This window comes from Parambassis ranga, chromosome 17 (genome assembly GCF_900634625.1).
Source record: "Parambassis ranga chromosome 17, fParRan2.1, whole genome shotgun sequence".
Taxonomy (NCBI): domain Eukaryota; kingdom Metazoa; phylum Chordata; class Actinopteri; family Ambassidae; genus Parambassis; species Parambassis ranga.
The window spans coordinates 3776975-3791610 of NC_041037.1; the positions used below are offsets into that span (position 1 = coordinate 3776975).

General features: G+C 40.3%; 1 protein-coding gene across 1 annotated transcript; it reads left to right on the forward strand.

The window, feature by feature from the left end:
- The first annotated feature begins 7759 nt into the window (after positions 1-7759).
- LOC114449822 (cathepsin Z) lies at positions 7760-11212 on the forward strand. Its single transcript, XM_028427653.1, has 6 exons — positions 7760-7909; positions 8877-9040; positions 9185-9364; positions 9533-9683; positions 10297-10462; positions 10630-11212. Exons 1-6 carry the CDS (start codon positions 7782-7784, stop codon positions 10741-10743), a joined length of 903 nt encoding a protein of 300 aa, XP_028283454.1. The 5' UTR covers positions 7760-7781; the 3' UTR covers positions 10744-11212.
- Positions 11213-14636: the final 3424 nt, after the last annotated feature.

The following is a 14636-nucleotide window of genomic DNA, read 5'->3' on the forward strand; positions in this document are numbered from 1 at the left end:
AGCTGAAGTCATGGAAGCAGCCTGTCGTTAGGTTTCTTAACCATACTGAATGTTATTAGGCTGCAGAAATCATCAAGTGGAGTTCATTAGTTCATTAGGGAACACGTGTGATGCTAACTCTGATTGGCTGAACTCAGCTGATTAAGCATGAAGAGATGAAAAATGATTGATTGAACTTGTTATTGAGTCTGGTAACTGTGATGGTCAAATCATATGTTTGATCTTTCTTTGTGCGTTAAGGTATGTGAACCTCATCATCATCATCATGGTGGGATACGGTAAATGTTTCCTTTTGCTCCTTAATTAGGGTCACCTGAACATGCCCAGTGTCCTAATTTATCATGTTCGTCTACTCATTCATTTAGAGTCATTAATGAGTCATGAGAGAAAACCCTGTGGTAAAATGTCATTAATAAAGCTGCCTGGAGCGGCTCCAGTGTACACACACAGAGGTGTTGACTCACATAACATTTAGCCTGAGCCACATTTTACAATTCTGCACTGAAACTTGGAGCTCGTCATCACCGTAACGTGATGTTTAGTGTGTTTTTATTAGGCACAAAGTCGTCCTCCAACTCAAGAACGTAGGAGTAAATACAGGCAGAAGGAGCCATGGAGCGCTGACCTCATGTTTTTGGTTGTGAAGCCAACAGAAGTCTAAATGTTGTAGTGCATCGTTCACATGAGATAAAAATCAATCAATCAAGCACGCTTTGATACGTTTAACGACTCCATTGACAAGGAAATGATCTACGCTCTTCTTCTCTGAAGTGCATTATGCGGAGGGGGGGGAGAGCGAGGACTGAGTGGGACTGAGGGGAGTCGTCCAGACTGAGTCCCTCCTGTGCCTCCAGTCAAAGCAGCAAAGGTCCTGCTTGTGCTGTGATGAATCATCATTTGGCCTAATCAACCAAAATGGATTTAGTTTATGAAAATAGGAAAAATAAACAGCCCAGTGCTGCTCGCTGCCAACCTCTGCCCCACGCCCTCACTTTTCACAGGAGATCCAGACCGGCTGGATGCTCATGTGGGGGGGAACGGGGGGTCCGGGGGAGCAGTCTCCCACCACGAGGCTCCTGAACTGCAGCCAGCTATAATCAATAACCAGCCTCACAACATCACCAGCTTTTGATTTGTTTTCTACTGTTTGAAGTCCCAGACCTGCTGATCTAATCCCTCAGATGGATGCGAATCTTAAGTAACATTTGTCTTTGATCCATTATTCATCCCATTCTTGAGAGAGAGAGAGAGAGAGAGAGTTATTGATATGCTCTCAGGTCAGGTGGACTCGACAGTTTTGCGCTGAACAGCAGTGGAGCTTCAGGTCAAGTTGTTCCTGACTCATATTCATGTCAGGATTATTTTAAGAGCTACAAGGCTACAAGAATTATTTATGTTGCTTTATTCTGGAGCCTCGTGCTTCTGAGGCCTCCCAGTGCCTCACTGTGCTGAAAATCTGCACGTCTTGTTTAATAGCTCAGAGGCAGCAGAAGTGAAACTCTGCAGAATGTTTTTTTTTTTTTTTTTAGCTGAATTCATTCTCAAACTGAAGCTTTTCAGCCACATTAGCAGCTGTAAGAGGCTGGGCTGCAGCACAGAGATGCACTGTGTGCTAAATGCTAATTCCAGCATGCTAACATGAAGATGGTTAGCAGCGTATAATGTTCAGTGTTTGCATATTGTTCTTGTTATTTGTATAATGAGGGGCTCTGCATACATGCACCTGCAGTTTAACTCTTTACCAATCATGGCAAATGTTCAACAACTGCTGCAGTGTTTCAGACTCAGGCAGCCGAGCTGCACGTCAGCACTGTCTGAGTAAATTGAAGCTGTGGATGCACTGTTCAGCTGCTTTGACACCCTCAGACTACTTCTCTTCTCCTTCATCTTCAGTGGAGCTTAAAGCTTCTACAAATAAAGAATCCTGCACTGCTGCTACAAACTGTGCACATGTCAGAGAAGCTGTGTTAAAATGATCTTTTTAAGGTTTTGTAAAATCAACTCCTAGCTCATGTAACTAAATGATTAATTAACACTTTGTGAGCTGCTGATTGTGACATGTTACAACCGGTGAGGCTAACATTTAGCATGCTAATGAGCAGGAAACGTAAATCAAATTCAAAGATATCATAGGAGGTGAAGCCACTGGAGATGCAAATGATCTCATTAGACATGTTATAAATTAAAGAAAATCCCCCAAAAAATCAAACATGCAGGGGTGTAGCAAGCTTTATAAAAGTGTGGGGGATGAGGTTTCGGGTGCGGGTATCTGAGCAAGACTGAAGCCGAACGTAACTAAATGTGTTTGACACACCTCTCTTATTTATTTACCAGGACATTAAATGTTCTGCTTGCAATCACTATCAGTGCATACAGCTATAGCTTAGTGTTTCTGAATCACACTGCATTATCTACATATATCTACACTTTCCAATATGCCCGACCCTGATCAACACTGTCATAAAGACATTTATGCCACTCACTCATATTGTTACAATTCACCCACATTTTTTTCAGTACACCCCTGATTCGTAAGTTAAAGAAATATATTCACTGTATTAAGTTATTCTGAAAAAAAAATGTTCTGCATCTTAATGCTGCATGGTAAAAACAACAGTGGTGGTGAGCATAGCTAGATCACAGGATTGTGAGACTGCTAAATCTACAGTACATGATGGATATAAACTATTTATCCACAGATATTACATTGTGACAGCAAGTGGCTTCACTAATTCACTGTGATGCAGTGTTCTTACATTTACTGCCTCGCCTTCAGACCTGTTCCTTCCCACAGCCTAATTTGTTTTAAATAGGGGATTGTGTACGATTGTCAGTGTTCATCCTCTGGTGACCATGCATGTGAGTTTTGCTGACACATCTTTTTGACCTCTGTTCAGATATGTTAGTCCAAAAGATGTGTTATCGCATTTCTAATGAGAGGAAAAGGATCAGAACATGTTATCTAAGACAAACTGAGGGACCTTCCCAAAGGGATTAATAAAGTATATTCTATTCTATTCTAAACAAATGCAATATTACTGAAAATAACTAATTGACTGTCAAAACTTACCATATCCATATGAACAGACAGAATCTGTTAAAAGGTTGATTATCTTTTGAGATCTCACGCCACCTGCCAGCAGAGGCATCTGCCAAGAAAAAAAAAACACAAGTGAAAATTAGATTAATGTCCAAATTGCTACGGTATTGATTCACAAGTGAAATCCACACTGTGTACGTGTTCAATATTTACATAGATGCACTTTCCATGCACTCTAAAGGAGCCGCTGCTTTAAGTGGGCTTTTTAGTGTCTTTCTGTGGTGGCTGTGGGCAGAGTGGATTTTTTTTTATATATATATATATATGTATATCTGTGCTGTGAAAACCTGGTCAGTCCAAGTTCATCTTCACTCTCTGATCTGTAATAATAATCAGGCAGTTTTTCATAAATAGTTTCAAATAATAAGAGCCCACTGAGGCACAGTGGTGCTTTGATAGAGTAGCTAAACAGAAAGTTGGTTTGATTTGATCAATAACAAATTTAATTAAAGCTGCAAGCAGCGATGACGGGCCCTCGCAGCCCTTGCGGTCCGCGGGACCAGCAGCCGCCGCATCCCCTATAGTCCCACGACCTCTCTCCCAGCTGTACCGGCACGAGCTGTGGTCTGCAGGGCAGAAGAGTACAGCAAAACACACATGTAGAAAAGACAGGTCCTCCGGCCAGTAGGTGGCGCAGTGACCGTAGCATGTCAGCATGTCAATCTGTGCAGCGTCCGATGTTAAGCATGACTGTAAAGTTTCATCCACATAGGATGAAGTATGAGGGAGATACAGCCAAAAATACATGTATTTCCTGTGCGTTGGCGAAGGGTCAACTTTGTGGCAGCACCACGGCCAGACCGTGTGACGAAGTGTTGCGTTTTTGATAACTTTTGGTCCCTAATGCCTTAAGAGTAAGCAGACCAAGTTTCAGGTGGATTGGAGATATCCTCTAGGAGGAGTTCGTAAAAGTGCGGGGAGTGAAAAATGCAAAATGGCGCAGGTATTGTAAAATGGCAGACTTCCTGTGCGGTTTAGAGGATACCTCCAAGAGACTTTTTTTCTTGTCTAGAGGTGATACATATGCATACCAATTTCCATGTCTGTAGGTCAAACGGGGAAGCAGATCTCATTCAAGGGGGCGCTACTGAACCATGTGGCCACGCCCAAATATGACGATGAGGTGATATGAAAAGGTGTACAGGGGCTGATGTCATGATAGAGTAAGAGGCAGGTAGGATGAACAAATCAAGAAACACAGCAGCTTTCTCTATGGTGGCGAAGGGTCAACTTTGTGGCGATGCCCCGCCCACACGGTGTAACATCGAGCTGCGTTTTTGATAACTTTTGCTCAGCCATGTCTTCAAAACCAGGTGACAAAATCTCAGGTCTGTCAGAGTATTTCCCTAGGAGGAGGAGTTCAAATACAAGGTGTGGAAAATGGAAATCAGACTGAACACAATTCATACCGCCAGTAGGTGGCGCTATGAGAGTTTCTGGTCATTAGCATATCAATCTGTTCAGAATGACAGGCTCAGCATGCCTGATTTTTCTCATCGCCATTGGATGAAGTATGTGGGAGATACAGCCACAAACACATCCATTTCGTGTGCGTTGGCGAAGGGTCAACTTCGTGGTGGCGCCACGGTCAGACCGTGTGAGGAAGTGCTGCGTTTTTGATAACTTTTGGTCCCTGACCTCTTAACGGCAAGCGCACCAATTTTCAGCCGTATCAAGCAATTCCCCTAGGAGGAGTTCACGAAAATGCGGGGTGTGCAAATTGGAACATGGCGTGGTTTTTCCAAGATGGCCGACGCCCTGTAGGGGGTGGAATTTTATTTCCAAAGGCATGTGTCCTGGCATGAGGCGATGCATCAGCGTACCAATTGTCATGGTTGTAGCTGTTACGCTGAATATTTTCAAATTCCAGGGGGCGCTGTAGAGCCATTTTGCAAGTCACTGTCGTGGCGACAGTTTCAGATCGCCGTTTTTCGCGAACCAGACCTGTGTGCCAAATTTGGTGAGTTTTTGAGCACGTTCAGGGGGTCAAATTTGCGTCGAATGACGCGGAAGAAAAAAAGAGAATAATAAACGCTTGCATTTCAATAGGGATCTTGCACCATTCGGTGCTCGGGCCCTAATTACTTAGTCAAACCCCAACCATGCAGTTCAAATCTCACATTCTAACTGCAAAATGGTGGCACAATGATGTTTGCAAAGAGGTTAATGGAGGACTTAAATGACAGCAACAGTCCCACAGGAAGCCCAGAGCCTCCTTTTCTACCCACCACCTCCTTTTTGGCAGCTTTCAGACCTAAAATGTGTCATATGTGTCTCTCGGCAACACAGCAAAATGTGATCAAGTGCAGTGAAACCATGAATGCGCACATTTTACAAGCCTCTTAAAGGCTGTTGAGATGTTTCAGCAAATTTGTTTAACTGCAACAACAGCATGGCTGTAGTATTGCCATTTGTCTGCCAGGCTGTTTTATTATTGCAGACTGATAATGGCAGGATAATGGCATCCACTACCTGATGACTGTTTAGTGTATCATTGAGGCTCCTGAACATTAGAAAGCAGGAAGACGCTCGAGTTAATGCACACGTCCAGGAAGTCTCACATGTTGACAGATTGTTCAGATCACAGCACATCCTGAAAAATTTACAGCTCTCTGATTGAAGGCCTACTCCATGCTGTAAGGCCATGCATTATTGAGGAGTGTTTGTGCTTCTGAAGAAGTCCCAAAGTGGGGGAAGAGTTCAGCTTGTTCAGCATTGATGACCTAAGAGGACAAAGGTCACCGCCGCTTCATTCCTCTGGTCCTGGAGCAGACAACAGACTCTGTGTTTCAAAGCACAATGGACCTCTGAGGACGAGCAGAGCGCCCGCTCTCAGAGAAAACACACAGTGACTGATTTTAATGAGGCGACATGTGGAGTGTGTCTGCAATTAAAATACTGTGAAGCTTCAGCTAATAATGACCAAATCAGATTCTGTTTGAAGACTGTTTGAACTGAGCGGTAACTACCTCACTGATGACACGTAACGATCTGATCTGAAGATGAAGCTTTGAACCCGGAGCGATAAATTATCAGAGGTTAGCGACTCCTTCTGGGAACAGCCAACCTTCCCGTGCTCTCTGTCACATGCATCATCATTTTCTGAGTCATGATTCAGTGTTTGTGCTTTGCGATGGGCCGCTGTTTACTGATTTACATGGAAAATCTCTGCTCTACTACATGTAAACATGGAAATGTTTCATGTTTTCAGATAACATATCTGGTCAATTTCAATGTCCTAAAATGATGTTTGCAATATTTAAGACTACAGGTTTCATGTTACATGATGTTGCTTTTAAATTTTAAATAATTTAAATAAAAATAAAATATGAATGAATGAAGATAAATTACTTAAACACCAGTGAACAGTGTATTTTAATGTAAAATATCATGTGAAACATGTAAAATATTTAAATTAAAATGTATTTGTTTTGCTTTTTGTATCCGTCCATCATCATCAGTCCATCTTGAGTTCATACCACCTTTCAATCCTTTTCCTGTAACTGCTTTTACACATGCAGTCAACAAGAGAAACGCCACAAACTGAAGATGGATTAAATAACAAATAACAACTGGTGAGTGATTTATCTTGTGTTCCTGTTGAGGGTTCATTAGGTGCCTAATGCACATCTAATCTTTAATCGTTTAAAGTACTAACAGTAGTGCTTCCCCCTCACAGAACGGACCTCGTTGAACTTCAGCCTCATCCTGTAATGTCATTACCTGGTTAAGAGCTGCATATTCCTCATGATGACCCCGACCAATTATTTGCACTGCATTAGGTGTAATGTAATTGTAATGGGGAGCTAAGTTTGTATTTAAAAGTTTCCTGCTGAACACACAAAATACTAGAATACTCTGGAGTAGAATACTATTGTCAAAAGCTCATTACAGGTCATTATTGATCACTGTGGGGGAAATAGAATAATCATTTTAACCAGGAAATAAATCACTGAGACTCACTCTAGAAACGATGTCTCTAAAGTTCTACTTTATAGAGACACACAAGATTTTCATTGTAATGGTGTATCCCTTTTTTGTCACATTTTAGAATTAGATTTATTACCATGTATGTTTACACATGCAAGGAATTTGTCATTTCGTTAAAAATAGTAACAAACACAGACATTAATAACACTAGTTATATATATATAATTTTATACACTTCATCTCTGTGTCAGAGATAACACGGACTGACTGCTGTAATTGACAGATTTTGCACAAGGTTATGTTTTAATTTTCAAATTGCACACTTTTGTTTTTGTACCTATGTTTTATTTTGCTGTAAATAATTTTTATACTGTTTATTTCTACCATTAGAGGTATATTTTTAGTATGCTTGAGTGCCTGTATATTGCTGCTGCAATAGCGAAATTTCCCAGCTTGGGGTAAATAAAGTATTTCTATTCTATTCTATTCTATTCTAATGATACAAGAAAACCTATGAACATTTAAGCACTAATACAGTATATTGCTTGACATGAACACATTTATAAATTCGTTTTCTTTTTAATAATTAATGTGTACTTTTACCATTAAAAAATAGTTGCAGTGGAGGGAAAAGTGAATTTTTATTTCCCTGTGTATTGCAATACACTACAGTGGCAGTAGTGTTCTGTCTTTGCCGATAGGCGGCGCGCTTTGATTGCGTCACTGCGTCAGAGGAGGAGGAGGGGCCAAGATGGCGTCTTCAAACACTGCACCGCTACTGTTTTGTTTAGCATCATTTTCACTACACTTTAGCTTCTGCAGATTTGTATCTGAGCCATGTTACAAACCCATCACAGACGACAGACCGGAGTTTATCAAGTAAGTGACAAAAAAACGTTTAAACAAAAAAAAAACATTTAAATCACTGGCTGGTTAATTACCGTTGTTGTTTACAACGGACAACCTCTGATTTTAAACAGTGAAGAAGAACTTTAGGTGCAGTTTCTTAAAACGTATTTTTTTTAACTGCATAAATGTTGTTTACATGTTTTTATAATATTTATTAGAAGCACATTAACTCGCCTTGCTGTGGTATAATTGGTAAAACACTGACAATAGTTAATAATTAGCACGCATTTCTGGGTCAACTAGTTTGGGGTTTTCTTCTGTATTTCACTTCTTGAGCTGTATTTATATATTCATTTTATAATAGTCTGTATTATATTATGCATCCTTTCAGTTTTCTTAATGACACAAATGTGTTGAAATGTGATGATTTAACATATGATGTGGAGACACCTCAGAACTAAAAGCACATGACTGTAGCTATATGTAGAGAAATACAATATAAAGTAGTTATTTAGTTTGCCTCTTGTAAATTTGTCAGTTATATGAATTCCCTATTAGATTGTCAACAGTCAGATGTTTACTTAAACATTTACTGCAGCAGTTTAGTGGTGTAGCAGCTTAGGATGAGCTACTTCAATATTTATAAATTTGTGCCTCAGACAGGCGTTCAACCAAAACCAAATGAGGCTCATTGTGAAGGTAGAAGTAGGCAACACATCATAGATCGCTGGTCTTTTTTTCAAAATATATTTGTTTCATATTACATGAATAATAAATGAATAATCTCTTTTAAAAAAAGACATCTCACTTACTTAGTTATGGAGGTTAATATCTTCTCTGGTTAGGGATATCAGGGCAAGTGATGATCAGGCACAGCCAGGATGGCACACAGTCCTGGAGAAAGGCACAATTAGTTAAACAAGTGAAAACCACCTTTGTATCTGTAGCTTAACACAGTATTTTCTTTGTTCGTTTTTTTTTTTTTTTTTTATTTCAGTACGAAGGCCCGGCCACATGAGTATGTAAAGCTGTCAGAGCTTCCTCCTTCGTGGGACTGGAGGAACATAAATGGGAAAAATTATGTGAGCATCACAAGGAATCAACACATCCCCCAGTACTGTGGCTCCTGCTGGGCTATGGGAGCCACCAGTGCACTTGCTGGTAACTATGACAACACAGGAACAGATAAAGGAGGTTGAGAATAGAGGGATGGCTATCATGAGAATTTACAGCCTTTCTGTTTAAACAGAGTGTAGAAACTTTTTAACCTTCTCGTCATGTTTGTCATTTTCACGTTTTCCACAGACCGTATAAACATCAAGCGTGGAGGAGCATGGCCGTCAGCCTACCTGTCCGTCCAGAATGTGATAGATTGCGGAAGGGCAGGTTCTTGCTATGGTGGGGATCACATGAGAGTCTATGCTTATGCACACGAAAAGGGCATCCCTGATGAAACCTGCAACAACTACCAAGCCAAAAACCAAAGTAAGAACATTTTTGGGGCTGCAGTTACTAACCTTCAGAGTCTCACCGATGCTCTTTAGAAAACTTTAGAGCTATATATATTGTTTGCCATTTACTGCAGAAAAATGTGTAATTCAAAAATGTAACTTTATTATTACAGCTGTAAATCATCTTCTCTGTGTGTTTTAGAGTGTGAGCTGTTCAACCAGTGTGGCACGTGCTCCTTCTTCGAATCGTGTGCCATTGTGAAGAACTACACTGTGTGGAAAGTGGGAGATTATGGAGACGTTTCTGGCAGAGACCATATGAAGGCGGAAATTTACACCAACGGGCCCATCAGGTAGAGAAAGACATTCATAACTCTTCATCCACTGACACCCACTGTAGGATGGAGGACGTTCGGTTTTCACAGAATGAGTCTTCATCGTAAAGTTTTTATGAGTCACTTCATATTTAACCACCATTAACACCTTTTGAAGTTTTAAACATTTAACATAAGTTACAGGCATATATTTGGATATAACATAACAAAGCTTTCTTTCATTCAACAATTTACTGTTCTCTTCTTCCTCTTGTAGTCATTTGGAATTTCACATTTTATTTTAGCTATTATTTTTCTTGTGGCTTTGACAGCTTTATTTTGTCTTTGAATTAGTTCATGCAGTATTAATAGTGGACTTTAAAAGTTTACTTTACCTGCAGGTAAGTTAAATTGGAAATTCAAACTTTATTTTGAATAAGTTATCACTTAAATATAAAAATTCTAGAAGGCTAAGTTCATAAAGGATGTTTATGTAAATACATTTATCAGGTTACACAACGATCCTTCTGGCCTCTGACTACCAATATTATTACTACCACTTCGACTACTACTACTACTACTACCACTACTACTTAATTCAAAGCAGAATGCCTCTAACAAAACGCCATAACCACCTCCGTTTTTCTCTCAGTTGTGCCCTGATGGCGACTGACGGCCTGGAGGCGTATTCTGGAGGCGTTTTCTCAGAGTTCCACCCCCTCTCTTTGCCGAACCACATCGTGTCTGTGGCTGGGTGGGGCGTGGATGAAGACGGGATCGAATACTGGATCGTAAGGAACTCCTGGGGAGAATTTTGGGTATGTGTTTTTACCCCACACTTCATGTACAATCTGGGATACATCAGCTTCCAAGTTGCACACTTGAAGACATAAATCTACTGACTTATGGATTCATCTTTGGTTATGCTGGAGTGCGCCCCTTACAGGATTAATAAATAACATAGTTCTTGTTTTCTTACTTTCAGGGAGAACACGGTTGGGCGAGAATAGTCACCAGTGCCTATAAAGAAGGAAAAGGCAACTGGTTCAACCTGGGTGTGGAGAAAAACTGTGCATATGGAGACCCCATTGTAACTTAGAGGCCTACTTAAACTGATATCTTCAAAATTTGACAATAATTGACATACTGGAATCATAGTTTTAAAAAAAAAGTTTGACATTTTTTAAACTTTGGCACAGATGTAATGATTTCATCTGTGATTTTCACCTGATTCACATGTTTGTGAATAAATAAGCTACTTTTTAATCATTTGAGTGGTATCTTATCAAACCGGCTAATTTCACAAAACATTACAACTAGTTATATCTAATCAGTGTGCTTAAATACATACAAGGACATGGCACAAAATCAGACACAAGGCCGATGTATCAGTATTGTACGCAGAAAATTGGATGGAATATAATAACCCAGAAAACGATGCTTGAAGTATTTTAGAAATTGTGTCATCACATCATTTGTCCTACAGAGTGCGCCTCATTGTTTACAAAACTGCCTGCTGCATAGAGTATGAGTGATGAGTGGCGTGGAATAAAGTGAATAAAGTAAAATGAACTGGGTCTGTAAAATGTATTGCAGCGCTCTGTCACTAATAATCTTCCTCTACACTTGTTTCTGTAGTAATACATTATTAAGCTTTTGGATTTAATGATGTTGAATTCAGAGTGCAGCAGTGCTGCTGTCCTATCTGAAGTCATATTCTACTCAGGGACGCTGACCAATTGTTTGTATGTGACACATCATGAGTTCCGTGAATAATTAAGAACTCCTCGTTCCCCAGAATAAGGTGAATTATTTCCTAAACTGCAGACTGGACAGACGCCCTTAATATCTGTCTGCAAAACAAAAACTGTGCCCTTCACTTTTCCTCAAGAAACCATTTGTTCTTTCAAAAGACAGGCGAGCTGAGTCACTCATTTAAATTAACTTTTTGGCCAAACGGCGTTGGCAGAGACGAGCAGAGGAGGCTACAGTTACATTTCTCTCCTCCGACATGCTGTGTAACATCTGCACCCACGGCTCCTAATGAGAGCCTGACTGATCCGACATGAATCAGCGTAGGTTGGACACAGCGTGGCGGATGACCAGCATGCACAGGAGTGCACATCAGTGGAGAGCTTGTTTTATTTTTCTCAAGATGCAAATGTGCTTCACGTGGAAACGTGGATGTTTCTTTTCTCGCTCTCATTAGTTAAGTTAATGAGCGGACCAGCAGTAGTTTGGTGCAGGTTTGTGAACGAAAGAGGGCCAAAGACGCATCAAGTCCTCTGAGGTTGGGGTTTTTTTTTTAGCAACTTGGAGAGTTTAAACTAATACTTTAAAACACAAATAAAAGCTCCTGAAGTGATGTGTAGCAGCCAGAAACAAGACAAAACATAGATTTGTGTTTGACCCACAGTAGAGAATTAATGTCAAGATTTCTCTGCTTCTGATGGAGGATGCACAGACTGTGTCATCCTGACAATAAATCACTACTTCTTTATCAGGCGTCCAGCACAGGGCAATAAGCATGTCAAGATTAAAAGTGTGAGATTTGTAGGGTTTTTGCATGACTGTATGTGAAGTGAAGTCATTTTTATAGCCTTATTTCCCTAAAAGATGTTTAGAAAAAGTACCCTAGCTATTCTAAGGAAGTTGCAGCTGTCATGTCATTCAAAAGCTTGAAGCGTGTTAACTGGGCTTGTAGTTTTTTAGGACATTTCTCTGCTCCTCCAACCAGCTTCATCAGTTCTGTTTGGTGGAGAAACATGGTTTACATGTGGGGGAGGACCTCAGTGGGTGGGTCTGGGTGAAACTTACAAACAATAGCTCTCATTACCTCATACTTACCTGTGTTGGTCTGACTGTGTCTGGTGCGTCTAACGACTATGAGACTACAGAAGGGGGACAGGTGGACAGTTTATTGTTCTTGCTGGGCACATGTGACTTGGAGTGAAACTTCCTGGGAATGGATGGAAGCTGCATTGTATGAGGTAGAAACAGTCCATTAAGGGAAGGTTTTTCCAGCTTCCTTGACTCGAACCACCTTTCCTCTCCGTCTAAGATGTGAACATTGTTGTCCTCAAAGGAGCGTCGTTTCTCTTTGAGGTGGAGGTGAACAGCTGAGTCCTGTCCTGAGGAGGTGGCTCTCCTGTGCTGAGCCATTCTTCTGTGGAGTGGTTGTTTAGTTTCTCCAATGTACAGATCAGAGCATTCCTCACTGCACTGGACTGCATATATCACATTGCTGTGTTTCTCCCTGGGAGTTTTGTCCTTGTCGGGTGAACCAGTTTCTGTCTCAGTGTTGTCATCGGTTTAAAATGGACCGGGATGTCCTGGTTGTTAAAGATCCTGCTGAGTTTCTCTGACAGTCCGCTGATTGTTGTCCTTTTTCCACTTGTTGGTGGGTCTTCTTTTTTTGTGGCTTTGACAAGTGTCCAGATGTGATAGCCACATGTTCAGTTGCCTCGCTTCAACCTTCTGAGTGCAAATGACTGAGAATCCTCAACATTCTGCATGTTAGCTTCTAGTTAATAACTAGATGCTCAAACATCCCTGAACTACAGCATGCACTGAGTACATATTTTTATTATGACTTTTATTTGCTAAACCTGCAGCGTTTATTTATCCGATTTATTTTGATTCACATATTTTTTCTGTTTTGAGATGTGATAATAGATGAGTTTTGCAATGATTCAATCATGCTAAAGTGTACGAGGTCAAAGGACCAAAGCTGCATTTGGTTCACTTTTAAATTATATTTCTTGCAACTTTTATTTTGAAAAAGCATTAGAGTGCAGAAACAAGAATACTTTTTGTTTGTTTTCTTACATTATATGAAATGATGATGCATGTAGAACTTGTTTAAATTGGCTTAAAGCATTCGATATATCAGATTTACTTGTTATTACATACTTCTTTCCTGTATACAACTTTGAGATATTATGGTAAATGGGAGCTGCAATGATTTAGTATTACTGTGATAAAGTGATAAAACCTAACATAAGACACTGAAAATAAGCCTCTTACTCCCCACATACTACATCTGGAGCAGGGTTAGCCGAGTTGGGGGGGCCTCCACCCTGAGTCTGGAGACAAAACACAAATGCTTATTCATGCTCACATCCAGTCCCAAGCCTGAAAACTGAGAGGTATTTCCCCTTCAGTTGATCCTGTGCTTCCTCATTCTGCACGAGTCACATCTTACATTGCTGGAGGAAACATTTTTAAGGGACAAGACACAGAGGGAAGGATGTAAATGTGCCTTTTGTTCTAAATGTGTGAGAGGGCAGAGCGGGCAGAGCAGGCCTCCAAACCGACTGGTTGAGCAGGTATACCCTCTCGGGCTATGATTAGAGCAGTTTGCATCAGTGAAAGGAACTCCCTCAGAGCTGACAGAGCTGCACACACAAGCATTTCAGCAGCTGATTAGATTTCTGCTCTTAATCACATAATCTTATTTGTCGTGCCGTTTCTGGCTGCGTTCCATCCGTTTGTGTTTGTGGCCCTTTTACTGATCAGATTTGTCAACACAATGCTTTCATTATCCCCACACCGATGACTACGCTGTAATTACTTTAAGTTCAAATGCCTCTCTCTGCCTCACAGACACATTTTCAAGCCAGCCAGTGCTGGAAGGAAAAAAAAAATACAGGAAGTGTGTGACACTTTCAAAATAAAACTAAATGCCTTCACATCTTTAAACAGGAACATGAGCAACAACAAAAATAGATAGACTGATATAATAATCACAATTTTTAAGCCTCATCATAGCCCTAAGACTTCCATAATATTATTGCAGGACTTGCACCTGCAGTGGATTATAGGCCTATTTTAATTTGGCAGAATGTTTTACTTGAGTAAATAATCTGTTGAATTATTTAATCCTTATCCATATCTTATTTAGTATTTATATATCTTGGCACACACTCATATTAAAAGTCAGGTATTGTAAAATATTCATACAAAATAGTAAATAACAGAAAAAAACAAAAA